Source organism: Nomascus leucogenys, chromosome 1a (assembly GCF_006542625.1).
Source record: "Nomascus leucogenys isolate Asia chromosome 1a, Asia_NLE_v1, whole genome shotgun sequence".
Taxonomy (NCBI): Eukaryota; Metazoa; Chordata; class Mammalia; order Primates; family Hylobatidae; genus Nomascus; species Nomascus leucogenys.
The window spans coordinates 88,076,277-88,097,218 of record NC_044381.1 but is presented as its reverse complement, the minus strand read 5'-3'; the positions used below and the strand labels follow the sequence as shown (position 1 = coordinate 88,097,218).

The 20,942-nt window shown below is 35.2% G+C and overlaps 1 protein-coding gene across 3 annotated transcripts in view; it reads right to left on the bottom strand.

Annotated features, from left to right (window-relative positions):
- The window catches only part of PCNX1 (pecanex 1), a 207,043-nt gene that overhangs the window by 51,042 nt on the left and 135,059 nt on the right, over nt 1–20,942 (bottom strand). For all 3 annotated transcript variants that reach the window (XM_030812783.1, XM_030812792.1, XM_030812798.1), the window contains 6 exons: nt 19,240–19,381; nt 18,361–18,538; nt 15,705–15,813; nt 14,472–14,601; nt 10,752–10,810; nt 8,542–8,757 (listed from right to left, as the gene is read on the bottom strand). In XM_030812783.1, coding sequence (XP_030668643.1) covers nt 8,542–8,757; nt 10,752–10,810; nt 14,472–14,601; nt 15,705–15,813; nt 18,361–18,538; nt 19,240–19,381 — 834 coding nt within the window. The remainder of the gene's footprint in view (nt 1–8,541; nt 8,758–10,751; nt 10,811–14,471; nt 14,602–15,704; nt 15,814–18,360; nt 18,539–19,239; nt 19,382–20,942) is intronic.

Sequence of the window (20,942 nt, the reverse complement as noted above, 5' to 3'; positions counted from 1 at the left end):
GACATAAACAAATGGAAAAACATTCCATGCTCATGGACAGGAAGAATCAATATTGTGAAAATGGCCATACTGCCCAAAGTAATTTACAGATTCAATGCTATCCCCATCAAGCTACCACTGACTTTCTTCACAGAATTAGAAAAAACTACTTTAAATTTCATATGGAGCCAAAGAAGAGCCCACATAGCCAAGACAATCCTAAGCAAAAAGAATAAAGCTGGAGGCATCACGTTACCTAACTTCAAACTCTACTACAAGGCTACAGTAACCAAAACAGCATGGTACTGGTACCAAAACAGATACATAGATCAATGGAACAGAACAGAGGCCTCAGAAATAATGCCACTCATCTACAACCATCTGATCTTTGACCAACCTGACAAAACAAGACAATGGGGAAAGGATTCCCTATTTAATAAATGGTGTTGGGAAAACTGGCTAGCCATATGCAGAAAACTGAAACTGGACCCCTTCCTTACACCTTATACAAAAATTAACTCAAGATGGATTAAAGATGTAAATGTAAGACCTAAAACCATAAAAATTCTAGAAGAAAACCTAGACAATACCATTCAGGACATAGGCATGGGCAGACTTCACAACTAAAATGCCAAAAGCAATGGCAACAAAAGCCAAAATTGATAAATGGGATCTAATTAAACTAAAGAGCTTCTGTACAGCAAAAGAAACTATCATCAGAGTGAACAGGCAACCTACAGAATGAGACAAAATTTTTGCAATCTATCCATTTGACAAAGAACTAATATCCAGAATCTACAAATAACTTAAACAAATCTACAAGAAAAAACCAAACAACTCCATCAAAAAATGGGCAAAGGATATGAACAGACACTTCTCAAAAGAAGACATTTATGTGGCCAAAAAACATATGAAGAAAAGCTCATCATCAGTGGTCATTAGAGAAACGCAAATCAAAACCACAATGAGAATACCATCTCAAGCCAGTTAGAATGGCGATCATTAAAAAATCAAGAAACAACAGATGCTGGAGAGGATGTGAAGAAATCGGAATGCTTTTACACGGTTGGTGGGAGTGTAAATTAGTTCAATCATTGTGGAAGACAATGTGGCGATTCCTCAAGAATCCAGAACTAGAAAAACCATTTGACCCAGCAATCCCATTAATGGATATATACCCAAAGGATTATAAGTCATTCTACTATAAAGACACATGCACATGTATGTTTATTGTGGCACTGTTAACAATAGCAAAGACTTGGAGCCAACACAAATGCTCATCAATGATAGACTGGATAAAGAAAATGTAGCATATATACACCATGGAATACTATGCAGCCATAAAAAAGGATGAGTTCATGGCCTTTGCAGGGACATGGATGGAGCTGGAAACCATCATTCTCAGTGAACCAACAGAAGAACAGAAGACCAAACACCACATGTTCTCACTCATAAGTGGGAGCTGAACAGTGAGAACACATGGACACAGGGACGGGAACATCACATACCCAGGTCTGTCGGGGGATGGGGGCCAGGGGAGGGATAGCATTAGGAGAAATACCTAATGTAGATCACTAGTTAATGGGTGCAGCAAGCCTCCATGGCATGTGTATACCTATGTAACAAACCTGCATGTTTTGCACATGGACTCCAGAACTTAAAGTATATTAAAAGAAAATTGTGACATGAAGTTGAGACTATTTCTTAGGTTTTATGTGTTATTACTTCATTTTTCTTTCTTTCTGGGAAGTTTATCAAAGATTTTTAAATGACGAAATAATGTAAGAGCTGTATTTTGTACAGATCACTGTTAGTGGTGGACAGAAATCATACGTGGCAAGAGGAAATGTAAAAGTTTGGACATTTACCCAACTGAGGTCCTTGTTCATAGCAGCAGAATAAGGAGAATGGGATACCTGAATTAAAGCAGAATGTTTTTACTCTACCATTCTAATCCCACGACTATTTCCACCCAATATGCCCTACTAATATATTTTGCTCAGAAAATGAAGTCAATAAGTATATTATTAATAGTTGAAAAAAGAATTTTTTCTGAGCAAAATATATTACTAGGAAATATTCTATTTTTAATTATTAATATTAATATTAATTAATAGGGATTCTATGAGGAACTATTACCAATTGTTCCCTGGATTACCTAAGTCTTCCAGCCACTTCACAGTGAATATTACTGATAAAACTAAATACAACAAACAATCATGAAAATAAGACTTCTTTAAACTAACTTGAGTAAAAATGGAAAGGAAACCAGTCAGCCGAACACACTATTGATGTGTAAAGTTTGACTTGTAAAACTGTACCTGGTAGTTTACACTTATCAGTAAAAAATTAACATGAAAGAAGGTGTAATCCGAAAATTCTGATATAGACAAAAAATGACTGATAACCCAAATTTTTCACATAAAGTTTATATGAAAAGAATCTAGAGTATCTGTAAAATAAAAATGGAAATGAGAAATATGAATGGGTTTAACTAAGAGCTATAAAAACTGATCAAGAAACTTGTTTCAATATTACTTAAAAGTAAGCATCCAGGATAGACAAAATTTAAAAATAATAAATTGGCTGAATGGAATCTGTCTTGGAAAGTAGATAAAATGCTCAGCAGATCCAAATATCTGCCTGGCAAAATAATAACACTTTTGATTAATATTTGGCAGAGGGGTAGGTGAGACAGGGGATCACACTATAAAGAAAAGGAAGTAACCAAAGATCACATCAACATGTGAGCAAGAGTATACTCATCCCTCATGAGAGCTCTGGAATGAACAGAAAGAAGAAAAGGCTATACACTTACATTATTTAATCAGTCTACGAAACTAACAAAATACATATTATATACTAATTGCTATGTGTAATAGGTACTGGGTACATAATGATAAATGAAGCACATGTGATTTCTGCCCTTGAGAATCTGCCTATATTCTAAAACAAAGATTGATCAACTTCAGCCCTGGGCCAAATCCAAGCTTAGAATGGTTTTGATATTTTTAAGCGGTCATTTAAAAGAAAGAAAAAACAACAAAGAATATACAACAGAGAATGTGTATGGCTCTCAAACCCTAAAATATTTGCTGTCTGGTTTCCAAAAGAAAAAGTATGCCAACCCTTTGGCTAGAGAAAAATAAACTTTAAACAATAAACACAATCACATGTTGCATAACTATGGGGATACATTCTGTGACATGCGCTGTTAAGCAATTTCATTGTGCAAACATCATAGAATGGACTTAGACAAACCTAGATGGTACAGCTTACTACACATTTTGGCTATATAATATAGCCTATTGCTCCTAGGTTAAACAGACCTGTACAGCATGTTATAGTACTGAATAACGTCGCTAACAGTAATACAATGGTAGGTATCTGTGTATCTGAACACATCTAAACATAGAAATGGTACAGTAAAAATATGGCAAAAAGATAAAAAATGGTATATCTATATAGGGCACTTGCCACAAGTGGAGTTTGCAGGACTGGAAGTTGCTCTGGGTGAGTCAGAGTCAGTAGTGAGTGAGTGTGAAGGCCTAGGGTGTTACTATACACTACTGTAGACTTTATAAACACTATACCTTAGGCTACATGAAATTAATTAAATTATTTTCTCCAATAATAAATTTACCTAAGCTTACTGTAACTTTACTTTATAAACTTTTAATTTTTTAAAACTTTTTGACTCTTGTAATAACGCTTACCTTAAAACACATATTGCATAGCTGCATAAAAATATTTTTTCCTTATATCCTTATTCTGTAAGTTTTAAAATTTTTTTAATTTTTAAACTTTTTTGTTTTAAAAATTTTTTAAACATTTTAAAATGTTTTAAAAATTTTAAAAATTTTTTTAAAAAATTTTTAAAATATTTTTAAAATTTAAAATTTTTTTACTTTTTAAACTTTTTTGTTGAAAACTAAGACACAAACACACACATTAGCCAAGGCCTACACAGGCTCAGGGTCATCAATATCACTGGCTTCCACCTCATCTTGTCCCACTGGAAGGCCTTCAGAAGCAATGACACACATGGAGCTGCCATCTCCTATGACAACAATGACTTCCTCTGGATACCCCCTGAAGGACCTGCCGGAACTCTTCTTGAGGAGGTATCACTCTTTCAAAAATTATGTCCACAATAGTTTGCTTGGTTTGTTTCTTTCATTCATCATAGATTTGCTTGTATGCAGATAATGCAGCAAGAACATTCCTCTCTATTAATGAAAACCTTTTGGTGTTATGGACCATGTTTTCAAATTTTTAAGGAGCTTGTTGAGGTCTGCAAAAGCTTCTGCTAAAACCCTTCACTGTGAATTTTCTTGGGGTTTCTTCTTTTTCTTTTCTAGCTGTTTCCCTCTCTCGCCTGTTCTTCAGCTATGCGTTCCTTTTCCAGTTCCAACAACCCCTCATTAGTCAGTTCCTCAGGAACCACCTCTAGGCGCTCATCAATGTCATCCTTGTCCACACCATGGTTAAAGTTGTTTGCCATCTCCAACCACAGCCATGTTGATTTTTGCAATCTCTTCATCCTTGGCAAATCCTTTGAAGTCACAGATGAACCTCTTGAGTGTCTTCTTCCAGATGCCATTCATACCCGCATTGGTGACATCACCCTAAGCAAGGTTCTTGATGCAGTCATAGACGTAATCCTTCCAGAATTGCATCAGTGTCTTTTCAGTGTCTTTCTCAGTTGCAGAAATAGCCTGGGTAAATGTCCTTCTCAGGTAGTAGGTCTGAAAAGCTGCGATAACTTCTTGATCCATTGGTTGGATCAGAGAGGTGGTGTTTGGAGGCAGAAATACCACTTTGATACCGGGATAAAGATCACCAATAAAAGGAGGATGTGTGGAGCATTATCAACAATAAGCACAATCTTGAATGGTATGTTATTCTCCAAACAGTACTTCTCCATTGTGTTGGCAGAGCAATTCAGGAGGGCATCTTGGAAGAAAAGCTGGGTCATTCAAGACTTCTGATTGCTCCTGCAATACACTGGCAGTGTGTGCTTAGTGATAAGCTTCAAGGCCCTGGGGTTCTCAATGGGCCAGATTACGAAGGGCTTCCATTTGTAACCTGCAACATTTCTCCCATGCAAGACTGTTATCCTGTCCTTAATGACTTGAAACCTGGCATTGACTTGGCCTCTTTATGGATGAAAGTCCTTTCTAGTATCTGTTTTCAGAATAGCAAGCTTTCATCTATACTGAAGATTTGCCCTGTGAAGTAATTTTCCTCACAATCAGCTTATCTAGAGTTCCAAAAATTCTTCAGCTGCTTTCACATCAGCATTTACAGACTCACCACTCACCAGCTTTCACATTATGCAATAAATAACAATTCTTGAATAAAATCACGCAGAGCTAGCAGAAAATTCAACACTGTAGTTGTGTTCAATCTTTTCTTTCAATATCGCAAACAAACTTTTTGTTTTGTCTGTGATTGTCGTGATGCTGAGAGGTATAATATGCTTCTGTGTCTGGTCTTCAGTAGTTTCTCCATATATGATTTAGGCCCTTTTCAAATTTTTGTTCATCTTTTTGTGTTCAATGAAGCAGATCCTTTAATGGCTTCTGTCACTTTGTTCTCGTTCAAGATCACAGCTATGGTGGAATGGGACATAATTACCTGACAACAACCATTGGTGATTTGCTACCTTCATAGTCCTTAACCACTTTTAATTTAACTTCCTGGTCAATCTACTTGATGTGGCCTCTTCGTGGCAACAATAGCTGTGAATTTTGCACATGTAGGGGCCATAAAACAAAATGACACAAGATCAAATCAAACACAGAGAAAATGATGCAATCAAGAGACACAGTAAATGTGAGATGTATGAGTCTGCCACTAGCATAACAAGACATGCCGTTCCAAAGTAAACTTTTTTTTGTAAGTACAAGGAGTACATTCTAACCACAAAAAGTATAGTATAATAAATGCATAGTTGTTTATTATCATTATCTAGTACTATGTACTGTACATAATTGTATGTGCTAGATTTTTATATGACCAGTAGCATAGTTTTGTTTATACCAGCATCACCATAAACACAAGTAATGCTTTGTGATAGGACAGAATGGCTACGATGTCACTAACAGGAATTTTTCAGTTCCATTATAATCTTATGGGACCATTGTGATATGTGCAGTCCATTGCTGCAGTCCATGACTGTGTAAGAATCTAACGATAAAAACATGGTAAAGTGAGATAATCATGTGGGACAGGTGGCTAGGGAAGGCTTCTCTGAGAAAGGGACATTCAGGCAAAGGAATTAGCCAAATGGAGGATTAGGGGAGGAAGAGAGATGGCTGGTACTTTCTGGCAAAATGAAGGGCAATAAGGAGTCCTTAGTAAAGAATTTAGCACATCTAAGAAACTGCAAGAAGGCCAGTGTGGCTACAATGAGCTCGGACAGTGCTGTAAAGTGAGGATGGAGAAACTGGCAGAGGCCAGATCACAGAGTACTATAGGATGTGTTCGGGCATGTGAATTCTTATGTTAAATGCAATGAAAAGTCACTGAAAAATTGTAAGCATGGGAATGCCATGATCAAATGTGTCTTTAAAAAAATCCCAGCAGGGTGTGATGGCTCGCACCTACAATCTCAGCACTTTGGGAGGTCAAGGCTGGAGGGTCGCTTGAGCTTAGGAGTTCAAGACCAGCCTTGGCAAGATGGTGAGGCTCCCATCTATACAAAAGTAAAAATTTTTAAAAAATTAGCCAGGAGTGGTGGTGTGCACCTGTAGTCCCAACTACTCAGGAGGCTGGGGCAAGAGGATCCCTTGAGCCCAGAAGTTTGAGGATGTAGTGAGCTGTGATCACACCACTGTACTCCAGCCTGGGTGACAGAGCGAGACCCCTGTCTCTTAAAAAAAAAAAAAAAAAAAATGCTAATGTCTGAGTTAAGAATTATAGGTATCCCTTGTTACTCAAATCTATGGGAGTTCAAAGAGTAAGGGTTGCTGTATTTTCAAATTTGAGCTTTGATTGGCAAATACTTAGCATTTAGATAGCAGATTTATCCAAAAGTTTATCTGAGTCTACTCAATACCAGAGAATGAAAATCTGGATAACTTTTCTGATTTGGAGAACTACTGATCAATATGATGGAGTGAGCAGATGGTAAGAAGAACGCCCCCTTTCATTTCACATATGTAGAAATGTTGGATAAAACAGCTTGCCATGCACATTTATTTTAAAAAATTAAATTAAAATTAAAAAACAAGGATGAAGTCTTCAGGTGCCAAAACTTAAAAAGGAAGCTAAAAGTCACAGCAGTAGTAGGAATGGTGGCAAGGGTATGCTAACTTTTGGATGAGCCTATTTGGATTAGGATTGAACAGCCTGGGGTTAAGATTCTGGAAGAGATGGAGTTAACATCCTAGGCTCCTGATGGAGAGGCAGAAACAAATATTCATAAGACAAGAATAAGATATTTTGAAGGACAAGAGAATATGAATGGATTATAAACAGATCACAAGTAAACATCAACATTTACTCCATCAATTTGAGTGCTGCATAGCTAAAGATTTATTTCTAGCGAACAACGTAACTTCTAGACTAGTACTTGCTCCACTGACATAGACACTCCATAGCTAAGGTGCAAGCCTTCTTACGCGATACCAGGATGAAAACAAAGCTAATGGGGTTATAGATCTGGCTTCCTTCTCTTTCTAGTCAAATGCTTTCTTATTTCTATTCCAGACTAAAACTACTCCAAAGCACTTAGAATAGATGAAAAACTCTCTGAAAACTCAAGTTAAAATGTTTCCCAGACTGGAAAGATATTCAGTGACAGGACTTGAAGCATCCTACGAAACCAGTTTCTACTTGTGCTTACATGTTATTCAGTTTTACAGGAATTGATAACATAAAGTTGATGTTTCTGAATGCATGATTTTCTGTAAAGAAATAACTTTATCAGTACATAAAATTATAGAGGGCTGATGGAAAGGAGAATGGCCAGTAACTACTTAATGGGTACAGCGTTTTATTTTTGAGTGATGAAAATGCTTTGGAATGAGACAGAGGTGGTGGCTGCCCAACACTGTGAATGTACTAAATGCTCCTGTGATTTCTTCGCTCTAAATATTAATTTTATTTTATGTGAATTTCACCTCAATTAAAAAAAAATTGTTGGAAGACAAAGGCATGGTGTTTATATGAATGTAACTCAGTTAACTATTCTGCCTCACACAAAAATTCAGCATTCCATGCTGCTAGCTACCTAATAAATTTATGCAACTGGTCACAAAAGGGACCAGCAAGAGACCAAGCACAGAACAACAGAAATTCAACATATCTAGGAAAACAAATCAATTATACACTAATGCTACTACCTTTACATATAAAGCCATACTACAAACATGATTCTTCTTGGATTATGGAATGTGGGGTGAAAAAATCTAATACTTAGTCTTTAACAACTTTTCTCATTCCACAATCCCAAATATCTAATTCTATGACAACTTCTGGTTTGAGATAGAAACATGTAAAACTAAGGTGCCACAGGAGTATGCTACAGAAATAAAAGGTGAATGAATGTCTTACCTCTGAATTCAAGTCCCCGCAGCTGAAAAGTGACCAGACCATTGCCTATCTCTATAAGGTGTACTAATGCATTGAGATAGTCAGAGGCAAGGATGAAACAGTCCCCTGTACTGTAGTTTCCCCACCGTCCTAGGAGCAAATCACCACAGAGGCTGTGTTGTAGGGATCTAGTTAAATGCTCATAAAAGATGGAATTCAGATTGTTGTCATCTGATCCTATAAAAAGGGATTTAAAAAAAAGTTAAATTTAACCTTAAGTCCTCTTGACAAACAAGATTGTTAAAAATATTAAAAACTTCTAGTACAGGGTTATATTCATTTGACAAGGAAAATAACATTCATACCCTTAACAGTTTCTATATAAAAGTAAAACAGGAAAATGGAAAAGGTTTCTGAATTTAGATTTAGAAGTCACATAACCTCCCGGAATCTATGGTTCTCATTCACAAAATGTGAGAATTTGATTTGAAGCAATCTAAGGACTTTTCGACCTCTTCAACAGTTCGTAATTATTCAATAAAATATGGTTTATAATTAAAACCATGTAAGAGAAATGAGAAAAATAAAAGAATTCAGAAGAACAAAAAGACTATTTAGTAAAGGAAGTAGATAAAATAATACAAGATTTGAACAAATAAGACAATCAAAGAGAAGTTGGTTAGTCAATATTAGCCATATTGAGATGGCTAATATTAAGCAGAAATAAACTGTATATAGCAACAGAGAACCTTAAAAAAAAAAATTAAGATAGGCTGGGCGTGGTGGCTCATGCCTGGAATCTCAGCACTTTGGAAGGCTGAGGTGGGCAGATCACTTCAGGCCAGGAGACTAACCTGGCCAACATGGCAAAACCCTGTCACTACTAAAAATACAAAAATTAGCTGGGCATCATGGTGCATGCCTGTAATCCCAGCTACTTGGGAGGCTGAGAAGGCAGAATCGCTTGAACTTGGGAGGTGGAGGTTGCAGTGAGCCGTGACTGTGCCACTGTACTCCAGCCTGGGTGACAGAGACAGACTCTGTCTCCAAAAAAAAAGAAAAAAGAAAAAGAGAGAAAAACATTAAAATAAACATCACTTAATACATTATATGACCATCTCTAGAAGTAACTCATGCAAAGCAATAATCTGTAAATGCATGCCCCAAGTATAGTATTGGAGAATGGTAACATATTCAGAGCTTAATAATTATTTTAAACCCAGTCTAATTGAATAAAATAATGAAAGGGAAACTCCAAATTCTAATGTCAACAAAATGACTTTATCAATTCTATGTCAGCACAACACAAAAATGTATATACTGATTCAGGGCATGGCCTTTGGTTATGCAGGATGGCATCATCAGCATGAGAAATCTAGCCCTTTACAAGCACATACTAGAGCTGAAATGCTTATTTTCTCTACCAGAACATGATGATGATGGTCATTAGTATCAAATAACTAGTTCTCCTTAGTCCAATTTTATCACTGAGAATTAATCAGATTTGAGGGAATTTATGAGTCAAATGGATACAAATATTCCAGTGTATTTGGGAGTAATATTTATTTTAGTAAATTAATACACTGAGATTCTGGTTGATATGCTAATCTCTGATTCTCTGTGACAGATTACTATTGGGTGGGCCAATAAAATGATGTTTCCCAAATGACAAAACTAAGAACCAGACTTTAGATAATGGTAACACCAGCAAGGTGTCACCCACTGAAGCTCTATCCTGACTGGCTATATGCCCCCATTTGATGACATCTCTGTAAACAACAAATTGAATCAAATTAAATTAATATTGACCTAAACATTGAGGGAAGGGTGGAAGAAAACATACTAATAAAATATGTGTCAGTCTGACTGCAGACCCTTCAAAACATCTGACCAGTTTTACTTTAACCGTTTTTCTACATTTTAACCTATGTAAGAACAATCTTTGAATGGAATTTTTCATTCTTATAAGCATTCTTAAGATGCATTTTATAAAAAGATGGGTACATAAACTGTAGTTACTGTAACTTATATATATTTTGCTCAAGTAAAACAAATAATATTTAGTTTTTAAAAGTGAATATTTGGGATTCATAGAGGATTCCCAACAAGTTAGGAGTGAATATAAACATATATATGTGTGTGTGTGTGTGTGTGTGTGTATGTGTATATATATATATATATATATGACAAATCCTTAGACTTGCCTCCATATTCACAAACAGAGCTATTACCTGGATTTCTATCAAGCTGGGAAGCCAATCTGGTGTTTGAATGATCCACTCGTTTTGTGCTGAAGAAAATAAAACATTTTTAGTAACTTTCTTTACATTAAAAAATATTTAACAATTTAGAGTGAGGGAGAAACTATAGGAAACGTATAAAATAAAGGTTACCACTTTATGAAAATCTCTGGAAAAAATCTGATTAATATAATGATAAAATGCCTTGTTAGCACACTTTTGGGAATTAAAAAAAAATTCTCCCCCCTTCACCACACATGAACATAGCAGATTTTTTTTTATTGTACAGTGTATGGAAAGACATCTAGGCATGCACTGTGAGAAAAAAGCTGACCAGGATGAAAAAAATATATACTGTATATGGTTCTTAAAAATTCAAAGAGGTTAGAACATTCTTTGCCAAAGGAAGGTGTATCTATTAAGGCTCAGTGATGCAATGTTATTTGGAACAGTAGTTCCCAAAATGTGGTCCATAGAACCTAAGGCTCTTTCAGGCAGTTTTCCAGATCAAAACTATTTTCAAAGTAACATTGAGCTGTTATTTGCTTTTTACATTGTGTTGACAATTGCACTGGTGGTACTAAAGCAATGTTGGGTAAGACTGCGGTGCCTGGGCATGAATCAAGGCAGCAGCACCAAACTGTTCTACCCTTCGCTGCCACATTTGCACAATAAAGCAAACAAAAAATCCAAGTTTCACAAAAAAATGTCCCTAATGAAGCAGTAAAAAGTATTAATCTTATTAAATCTCAACTCACAGCAAAGGCCTTTTTAATACTCTGTATGGCGAAATGAGAAAATACATATGAAGCACTTCTGCTGCCTTCTGAAGTACAATGGCTGTCATGAGGGAAAGTATTTGTGCAACTGCTTGAACTCCGAACTGAACTAGCTGCGTTTTTTTTCTTGGAACACCATTTCTACTTAACACTGATGGAAAAATTATGAGATTATTTAGATGTGGTCATTTAACAGATATTTCCCCAAAATAAAGAAAGAGCCTGTTATTTCAAGGAAAACAACCGGCAATACTTGTTGACAATAATAAAAATCTGGGCTGGCCACTGATCCAGCCTGGGCGAGCGGACAAGAAAGAAAAAAAAAAAAAAAAAGCGGGTGGGGGGGGGGGGGGGGGGGGGGGGGGGGGGGGGGGGGCGCACTGCACTCCAGCCTGGGCGACGGAGCAAGACTCCGTCTCAAAAAAAAAAAAAAAAAAAAAAAAAAAAAAATCCAAATTTTCAAACAAAAATTAAAATTTGGGAAACTCCTATCTACCACCATAAGCTTGACAGCTTCCCAATAATTAAAATTTCTTTCCAATTGGTGGTGATACCAATGAACATATTTTAAAAATCACTACATAATAAGATGTATCAACATTTAGAAAATCTACATTATTCAGTGAAGCAGTATTTTCCAAATGACCAACACAAAATGTTACAAAATTATGCATGGGTAAAAGATCCATTCAGGGTATAAGACAGATGAGTGGATTTTGATGTAATATAGTTCCACAAGTTCACAGATATGGTTTTAGATTCCATATTCCAAGTAGCTTTTAAGAAGCTCCCATTTCTTGGGTTTCAGTGAAAGATCAATGAAAAATATCCATGATTGTCTTAAAAGGCTATTAGAATACTTCTTTTTTGCCTGGGCAAGGTGTCTCATGCCTGTAATCCCAGCACTTTGGGAGGCCAAGGCAGACGAATCACTTCAGATCAGGAGTTCGAGACCAGCCTGGCCAACATGGTGAGTGAAGGTGAATTTTTTTTTCCAGATACTTCAATCAAAACAATGTACTGCAGCTGATTGAATGTATAGGTAGATACAAGAATCCAGCTGTCTTTTAATAAGCCAGACATTAAGAGATTTGCAAAACTATATAACAATGCCACTCTTCTAATTTTTGGGGGGAGTGGAAATATAGTTATTCTTAACTTTAAAATGTTATTTATGCTAATATACAATAGATACGACATTGTTATTTTTAAGTTAGTTAATAAGTAAACATTTGAAATTTTTGAGTTTTTCTTTCCACTCTAGTACATATTAGTAGATAAAATCCGTATTTTTAAAACTCCGGTGTTTCCAATAATTTTTAAGACCATAAGGCCAGGCACAGTGGCTCACGCCTGTAACCCCAGCACTTTGGGAGGCCGAAGCGGGTGGATCACCTGAGCTCAGAAGTTCAAGACCAGCCTGGTCAACATGGTGAAACCCCATCTCTACTAAAAATACAAAAAATAGCCAGATGTGCTGGTGGGCGTCTGTAATCCCAGCTACTCAGGAGGCTGAGGCAGGAGAATTGCTTGAACCTGGGAGGTGGAGGTTGCAGTGAGTCAAGATGGCGCCATTGCACTCCGGGAGGCGGAGGTTGCAGTGAGTCGAGATTGTGCCATTGCACTCCAGCCTGGATGACAAGGGCAAAACTCTGTCTCAAAAAAAGAAAAAGAAAAGAAAAAAAAAGAGTATAAAGGGGTTCTAAATTCAAAAAGTTAAGAACTGCAGCCACTGAACATTACTTTGGGCTAATTGGTCCAGAGGAATAATAATAAATAACACCGAAATTCACCAAAATGGGAAATACCATGTGTGGTTTTAGATAAAGGACCAGAGTAAAAGTTTCAAACCTACAAACTAGCCCACTGTTTAAAAGGTGAGATTACAATTTTCACCTATTAAATATGCGAATTTGTGAAAGTATAGAGAGAAAGGCAGTCATGGAGATGGTCAGTAGAATTATAAATTAGTACAAGCTCTTTCTAAACCAATGTGTTTATATTAAAAGCCTTAAAAATGTTTATGCTCCATAACTCATAACTCCTAAAAGTGTTCCCTTTTAGGAATGCTTTCTGAAATAAAATGAAATTTGGAGAGATTACATACAAGGATAGTTACTAAGCTTTAGATTAAGTAGCTAGCCCAAGGAACTAAGCCTAAATGGAGAAAATACTTCATGCACAAAGATGGTCATTAAAAACTTATCTTCTCAAAATAGCAGAAATAACCTATAAAAATTTAGCTTTAGAAATAGCCAGGTGTTTCTAAGAAAACTGTAACTCATTTTGACTGTTATAATGATATTATATAGCATAAAGTTGCAGAGTATTATTAATGTGAAATAATTCTAATATTACTGAAAGAAAAAATATAAACATGAACATACTGAATCAGAACAATGTTTAAAAAGATCTTTTAAGTAGGAAAAAATGGCTGAGCACGGTGGCTCACGCCTGTAATCCTAACACTTTGGGAGGCTGAGGCGGGTGGGTCACTTGAGTTCAGGAGTTTGAGAGCAGTATAGGCAACACGGTCAAACTCCGTCTCTACAAAAAATACCAAAATTAGCCGACGTGGTGGCTCAAGCCTGTAGTCCTTGCTATTCAGGAGGCTGAGGCAGAAGGATCACTTGAGCCCCAGGAGGTGGAGGTTGCAGTGAGCAGAGATGCACCACTGCACTCCAGCCTGGGCAACAGAATGAGACCCTGTTTAAAAAAAAAAAAAAAGAAAAGAAAGAAAAATAAAAAGTAATTTCCTCTGGCCTCTTCTTTTATACACTTTTCAAATTTTAAGACTATTTATAAAGTTCTAGCAAAAATAAATATTTCAACACAATAAATTATGAACCATAAATTCTAATAATAATGCTGTCAATAGTTTTTCCCAGTAGGAAAGATAAAAATTGTTTTCCAAGTGTTTTACTTTACTCACTTATAGTCTCTCTCCCAGAATTTCACAGGTCGGACATATGAAGTGATGAAGATTGCACTTCCCAGAAAGGGGTTCAGTGGAGTAGAGAAGAAGGCCGAGACAGCAGCCTGAATAAACAGCATGGCTGAATCTATGGGAAAACTAGTTAAGGACACTGACGTTCATCTGAGCACAGATGCCAAAAAAACCCTCGCAAAAACCTAGCAGACACATTTAGATTACCTCAATTAGAGAACTGAGGTTCACCAGAAGAATACAAAAGAAGGTATCACTGGGCAGTCATTAAGGGGTTACCAACAGAAAGACATACAGAAAGTACAACCTGGTATGCTGCTTTCAAAGGAGCCAAATCAGTATTTGCTAATATGTATTTGGTAAAATTCATATATTAATCTTGGGAAGAGATGTTAGAGTTCAATTTTCCACAAGGGTAAAACTAAAACTTGCAGATACCATAAGTCTGTCTTTCCATATCAATGTGGTTACTAACCCTTACTATTATTTAGAAAATATTTCTAAGAAATGGTGGGAGTAGAAAATTTTTTACAGAAGTTTAATTCTATAAATTTCATAATCACATTATGAAAAAGTTTTGTACCTTCATTTATTAAAAAATAATGCTAAACATTTCTCGTATTAAAGATTCCTGGACTTTAATATTCACATATGCAAATATAAGATTTTAAATCAGCATTACTCTTACAAAACGTGAATAGTTTTCTTATGTTCAGATGATCTGTGGGCCACAGATTTAAGTTAATACAAGTTAAACAATCAACAATATAGGTGTGGATATAAAAGGTTATGTTTTTTTTTTTTTTTTTTGAGACAGAGTTTTGCTCTTGCTGCCCAGGCTGGAGTGCAATGGCGCAATCTCAGCTCACTGCAACATCTACCTCCTGGGTTCAAGAGATTCTCCTGCCTCAGCCTCCCGGGTAGCTGGGATTACAGGCATGTGCCACCACACCCGGCTCATTTAGCATTTTCAGTGGAGATGGGGTTTGCCCATTTGCTCAGGCTGGTCTCAGACTCCCAACCTCAGGTGATCCACCCGCCTCGGCCTCCCAGAGTGCTGGGATTACAGGCGTGAGCCACTGCGCCCGGCCAAAATTATGAACTTTTGATAATTCATTACACAGTAAACTTATGCCTGTGAAAGATCATGCCTACAAACCAACATTCTTATCAAGGATATGACTGTCCATTCTTATTAAACTTTAATTAGAAGGATACGAGGCACTGCAAAAGGCTGAGCAAAAGCATGGAAAGCAGAACCCCATGTGATCTGCCACGGGGCAATATAGGTATATACAAACTGCAATTTATAAAGGAGTTCCCAAAGCTGCAGGAGGAAAAGAATAGTTGTCAGTAAAAAAAAAAAACACTTATCAGATATTTGAATTAGAAAATGAAAAACCTATAAAATGTATTAGAAGAACTGTGTTCCCTGTGTTCTCCTAATAGGGAAATGGCATTGAAATTATTTGCCATTTGCATAACAAGAAAAGATATATCAACTGCCTAAAAACTGCACTTATTTCTGAGTAAAGATACTTTCTAAGTAAAGGTAGGTAGCTATATACGGATTTATGTTTCATCTGTTTAAAAAATTCTATGCCCTCTACTGGCCATATTATGCTACTACAAGCAAAACAAAGTAAGGTAGAAAGCAGCCAAATAATTGTTCTTGAAAAAAAAAAAATCAAGATGTCTGCAAAGCTTAAGTAATACATATATTTATTTTATTCTAAGACACATTTTCCCCAAATTTTAGTGCTTTGGAAACTATGTTTTAAATGTAATGTCAAAAGGCATGTGAAAAACAGCAGTTGTAATACAGTTAGTTGTCACTGCCAGTTTCCATAGAAATTTAGTTATGTATACCAGGCGTCTGTTCATAACCTTAATTGTTGTCAGTGGAAACAGGATACACATTTTAATTTTATTTAAGGTTGGATATGCTTCAGTTGAACAGTTCTTCAATGCTGAAACAGAGTTGCTGTACTTGTCCAAGATTGCCTCTGCATGATTAAGCAACAATCACCTCATCCTTTAAAATACTTTAACTGATTTACAAATGAACTTAACTTCCAATTTAAAAAAGACATCACAACTCCAACCAATTAAAAAATGTAGATGAACTGCAGTATTTTTGCCATGACTCAAAATTATTTTTGCCATGACTGAAAATTATGCAATCCTCAGCACTAATGTAATCAGGATCACGGTAAGTAAAGGCAGCATGTATATCATCACGATGCCATTATAATGACTTAAAAGCAATGACTCAGAAACCTCTTCAGAATCTAAGTGTGAAACAAACTGTATTACAATTTTGACTATAATATTAAAGAAAAGAGCAATATGTAACAATATGTAAGGGATGGTAGGCAAAGGGATTTTTGTATACATTTAATTTTTCTTAAAAGGTTATTAAATCCATGATGTACCTTACAATGATATCTTAATGTAAAAAATATATCTGAAGAAATTGCTTGAATATTACTGATTATCATTGTTAAAGTCTATCTACTGACCAATTTAAATACAAACTCAAGGGGAAAGCTTTCTCTGTTTTGTTCATTGGTGTAGCCTAAGCATCTAGAACAGTTCTAAAACAGTTTTTTGTTTTAAAAAAATATATTTATCACATAAAAAGTATTAAGAAAATCCAAACTAATGCAGAGTTAAGTGTAGCAACTACATTCCAAAGATTATTTACTTTATATTTTACTGCAACTTTCACTTTTTTTCCAACCAGTATAAGATGAAATACAATTTTCAATCTAAATATTTGAGTTTGTGGGAAACCACATGCTTCTTTATACAATTCTCTGATTAACTTTCTGGCTTCCTCCTTTGGTTAATAACCATACTCACTAGAAGAGGAAATAAATGATAAAAATGCAAATTAGTGACTGAACAGATATAATATTGAAATATTTTAGAAGCTACTTATCACAATACTGAAATTGACTATCAATGAAACTTTGTTCAAATTAATGGCTTTCCATTTTTACTGTTCCCCATCCTAGATCAGACTACTATCACATCTGAATTACTGTCATTATCGCTTAAGCTGTTCTCCGTACCTTTAGGTTCTCTCTTCCCCAAATGAAGCCAAATGTGGCTGACCAGGCTAACTTTCCTAAAATTGGAATTTCATTATGTTTTGTGGCTGTTCATTTGCTTCAGCTCTCTGTTACCTATCAAATGGGATAATATATGTCAAAGTCCTTTGTATGTGGTCAGTGTTAACATGAAATTTAATCACTATTTCACTGACAAATAATCTGACTGTACAGCCTATTTCACCGAGAAAGGTAGTGTGATTCAGCAAAAAGATTCTTGGGTTAGGAGGCAGAGGACCAAGGTTTTACCATCTTATTTGTAAAAGGCCTAGAACATCTATCTTATGGGTGGATAATGAATTTTAGCAGAAGCCTATAAAGTTCAGAGTATTCTGCAAATGTCACATCAAGCTAATTTCTGACTGCTCCCACCTAGCCTCAGTCTCCCCAGTCTCTACCTGCTTCATTGGGCTATGTCAGAGCCCAATTCAATTATTACCACTTGTTTCTAAAATTATTCAAAACTATATACCTTTTGAGAGATTCTATATATTTTAAAATATATACTTATTAATGTTTCTCTAACTGTTTTATATAACTTAATCTTATCTTCTTAGCTATAGCAAGAAATATATCTTTTATAAATCACAGTGACTATCTTTGTTTAGGGATTCTAATGTGCTCCTAAATAACTGGTTGAAGAGAGATATTACTTAAACAATAATAAATCAAACGAAATATAAGAAAAATTCTGACTAGCATATAACTCAGGGAGATAGTTTTTATAGATAAGGATATTACTTTCAGTGATAAATTACCTTGTTGAAGAGTATGGACATAAAGAAGAGATCCAACAGCATGGTCTCTGAAAAAGCTTCATAGTCAAATTTGAAAAAGAGCACAGTAAAGATGACTGTGACATACTGATATGTAGGGCTGCTAAAAGAGGATCGTAGCAACTTCAAACCAGCAATGGTGATCATTAAAGCACCTAATCTGTGACACAAAGAAAACACAAATCAGCTCATGACTGAAAACATTAGAAGAGACAGTAACTTAAAATAAAATTCACCATTTACTTTACTAAGCTTATAATATATACATTAAATGTAAGCTTCCAAAAATGATGTATATAGCTAGGTAAATCACATCCTGAAAGTATCTGACTATTCCCTTTTAATACTATTCATTATGATTCTTATCCTTTATATGAAGGACTATGTTTTAAAAACAATAGTATTGTAATTCTGACATCTGATTCTCTAGTTTCTCAATATTTCTATTACTTTAACACCAACTGCATTTAGCAAATGAAAAACATACTAATGCTTGACTCAACAATAGGTACCTACTCTATTGAGCAGGCTCATCAGATGATTATGGAGGCAACTAACCATCTATATGGTGTAAGTTACATAGTGCATCAAAATAGCCATATAATATTAAAAATTAACCTTAATTTAAAATGTCCTCTCATAAAATATCAATTGACAATGAGATGTCTGGAGTAGAAAATATGCCAACAGCAGAAACAAATGTTTAAAAAAGGTAAGTCAAGGACAAAATGTTACCTAAATTTTTAATCTCACAGTGCCTTGCATGAAGGAAACAATTATTTAATATTTGATCAACAACTTAAGACATTGTTTATAACAGCCCCCAGTAGTCAGACAATATTAGAAGACTACTATACTTACTCTGTATCCAGTTTCTTTGGACTAGCAATTGTCTCTGCACTGCTGCTCAGTTCATTAAGAACAATTAATGGATAGATTATATTCTTCTCCACAAAAAGAAGCCACACATGAAGTTTCTCAAACCACATCATAGTGGCTGCATCTAACAAGGCAGTATAAATCAAGACTACATGTCATCAAATGTATAAAGTAGTTTGTCAATGTGATGAGAAAGAAAAATTTTACAACTCAAATTTAGTACCAAACTACAAATAAAATGTTTTAAAAAAGCCAGTACTTTAATCAACTGTCAACTTCCATGAGCTCTGAGATACTTACAAATTTGCAACTTAGACATGATTTAACGTTTAGATGAGTTTCAAACTTTAATTCTTGAAACCTCAGTTTTTAACCATAACTTTTCTCATTTATGCTTATAACTTATCAAAAAAAAGATTACTGAAGATCATTAGATTGCTCCTTCCACCCAAAATAAATAAAAAATATGGTATGATTTGAATTCACATACTTAGGACCAATTTTCATTGCCAATAATATTTTTTTCCAATGCTACAATATTATTTCATTGGGGAAAGTGTCTAGGATAAACTAAAAGATTTAAAACATGGTTCTTTGGCTATCTGAAAATAGTATCACCTGGCTTTAGGAAGTTCTCTAAGAAATAATATTTTTTTTCTTTCAGTTGCTAAAATCAGTACCAGAAAAAAAAACAACTTTGCTGTTAGTACTATAAATGTCAAAATGATATGTTGATTCAAAACTTGTAGACTAAATGTTCTAAGATTTAAAAAATAAGATCAATAATTTATTTTAATGAAAAGTGTTGGTCTTTAAAACAAACTAGATGTGTGTCATCATTTATATATAGAAAGCAGTAATAGTTCACCATTAAAAACATATCTCATTCTGAGTTATTTTCCTGATGGTATAAATGGGCCAATAAAGATTCTTATGCAGTTTCATGTCATTTTTATTTATTAGGAAGCTTTCAAAGGCTTCAGAGTTCTCTAAAAAAGTTATCTTCAAGCAACTGAATGATTTACTCTGTAGTAATCTGCTAACTGAAAAAAAAAAAGTGTGAGAAAAAAGTTGGCTTATTTAATCATTGGTATATAATAAATTATGACATAGGTATGAACATTTATTATTTCTCTAAAATGAGGAGGTACAATATATTACAGATAATGGGGCCAATGAACAAGAACTGAATACTTACAACAGGAAAGAAATGTCAGGGTTTACAGTGGTAAGGAAGAAGCTTGGCAAGTGAACTAGCCTATCTCTTTTCCATCATTTTATACTTTATTGCAAATCTGAACTAATAACAACTATTAAAAATGTTTTTAATTTCTTTTTACTTTGTCAACTCTTTTACACTTTTCTCTGGTAGGACACAGTGTCTCTGGCAGAAACAGGAACAAAGACCTTTCTTCCTCCCTACGTATTAAATTAAAACTATTTCAAATAGACAGGCCTTAAAGAGGACTGGATTGCCTGTATATGGCACTGAAAACTAATTAGGGGGAAGAGTAAGGTCAGGAAAGAGAAGTAATGGACACACAAAGGAGGATTCATCAATGAGAAGTCTGTGAAGAACAATTTAGAGAGGGGAGAAGTAAGTTTCTTCTGTGGAAAATTGGCACTGTAGCACTGACACTCATATTTCAGCTAAATTAAAGCATCCTGCAAGAGATTAGATTCAT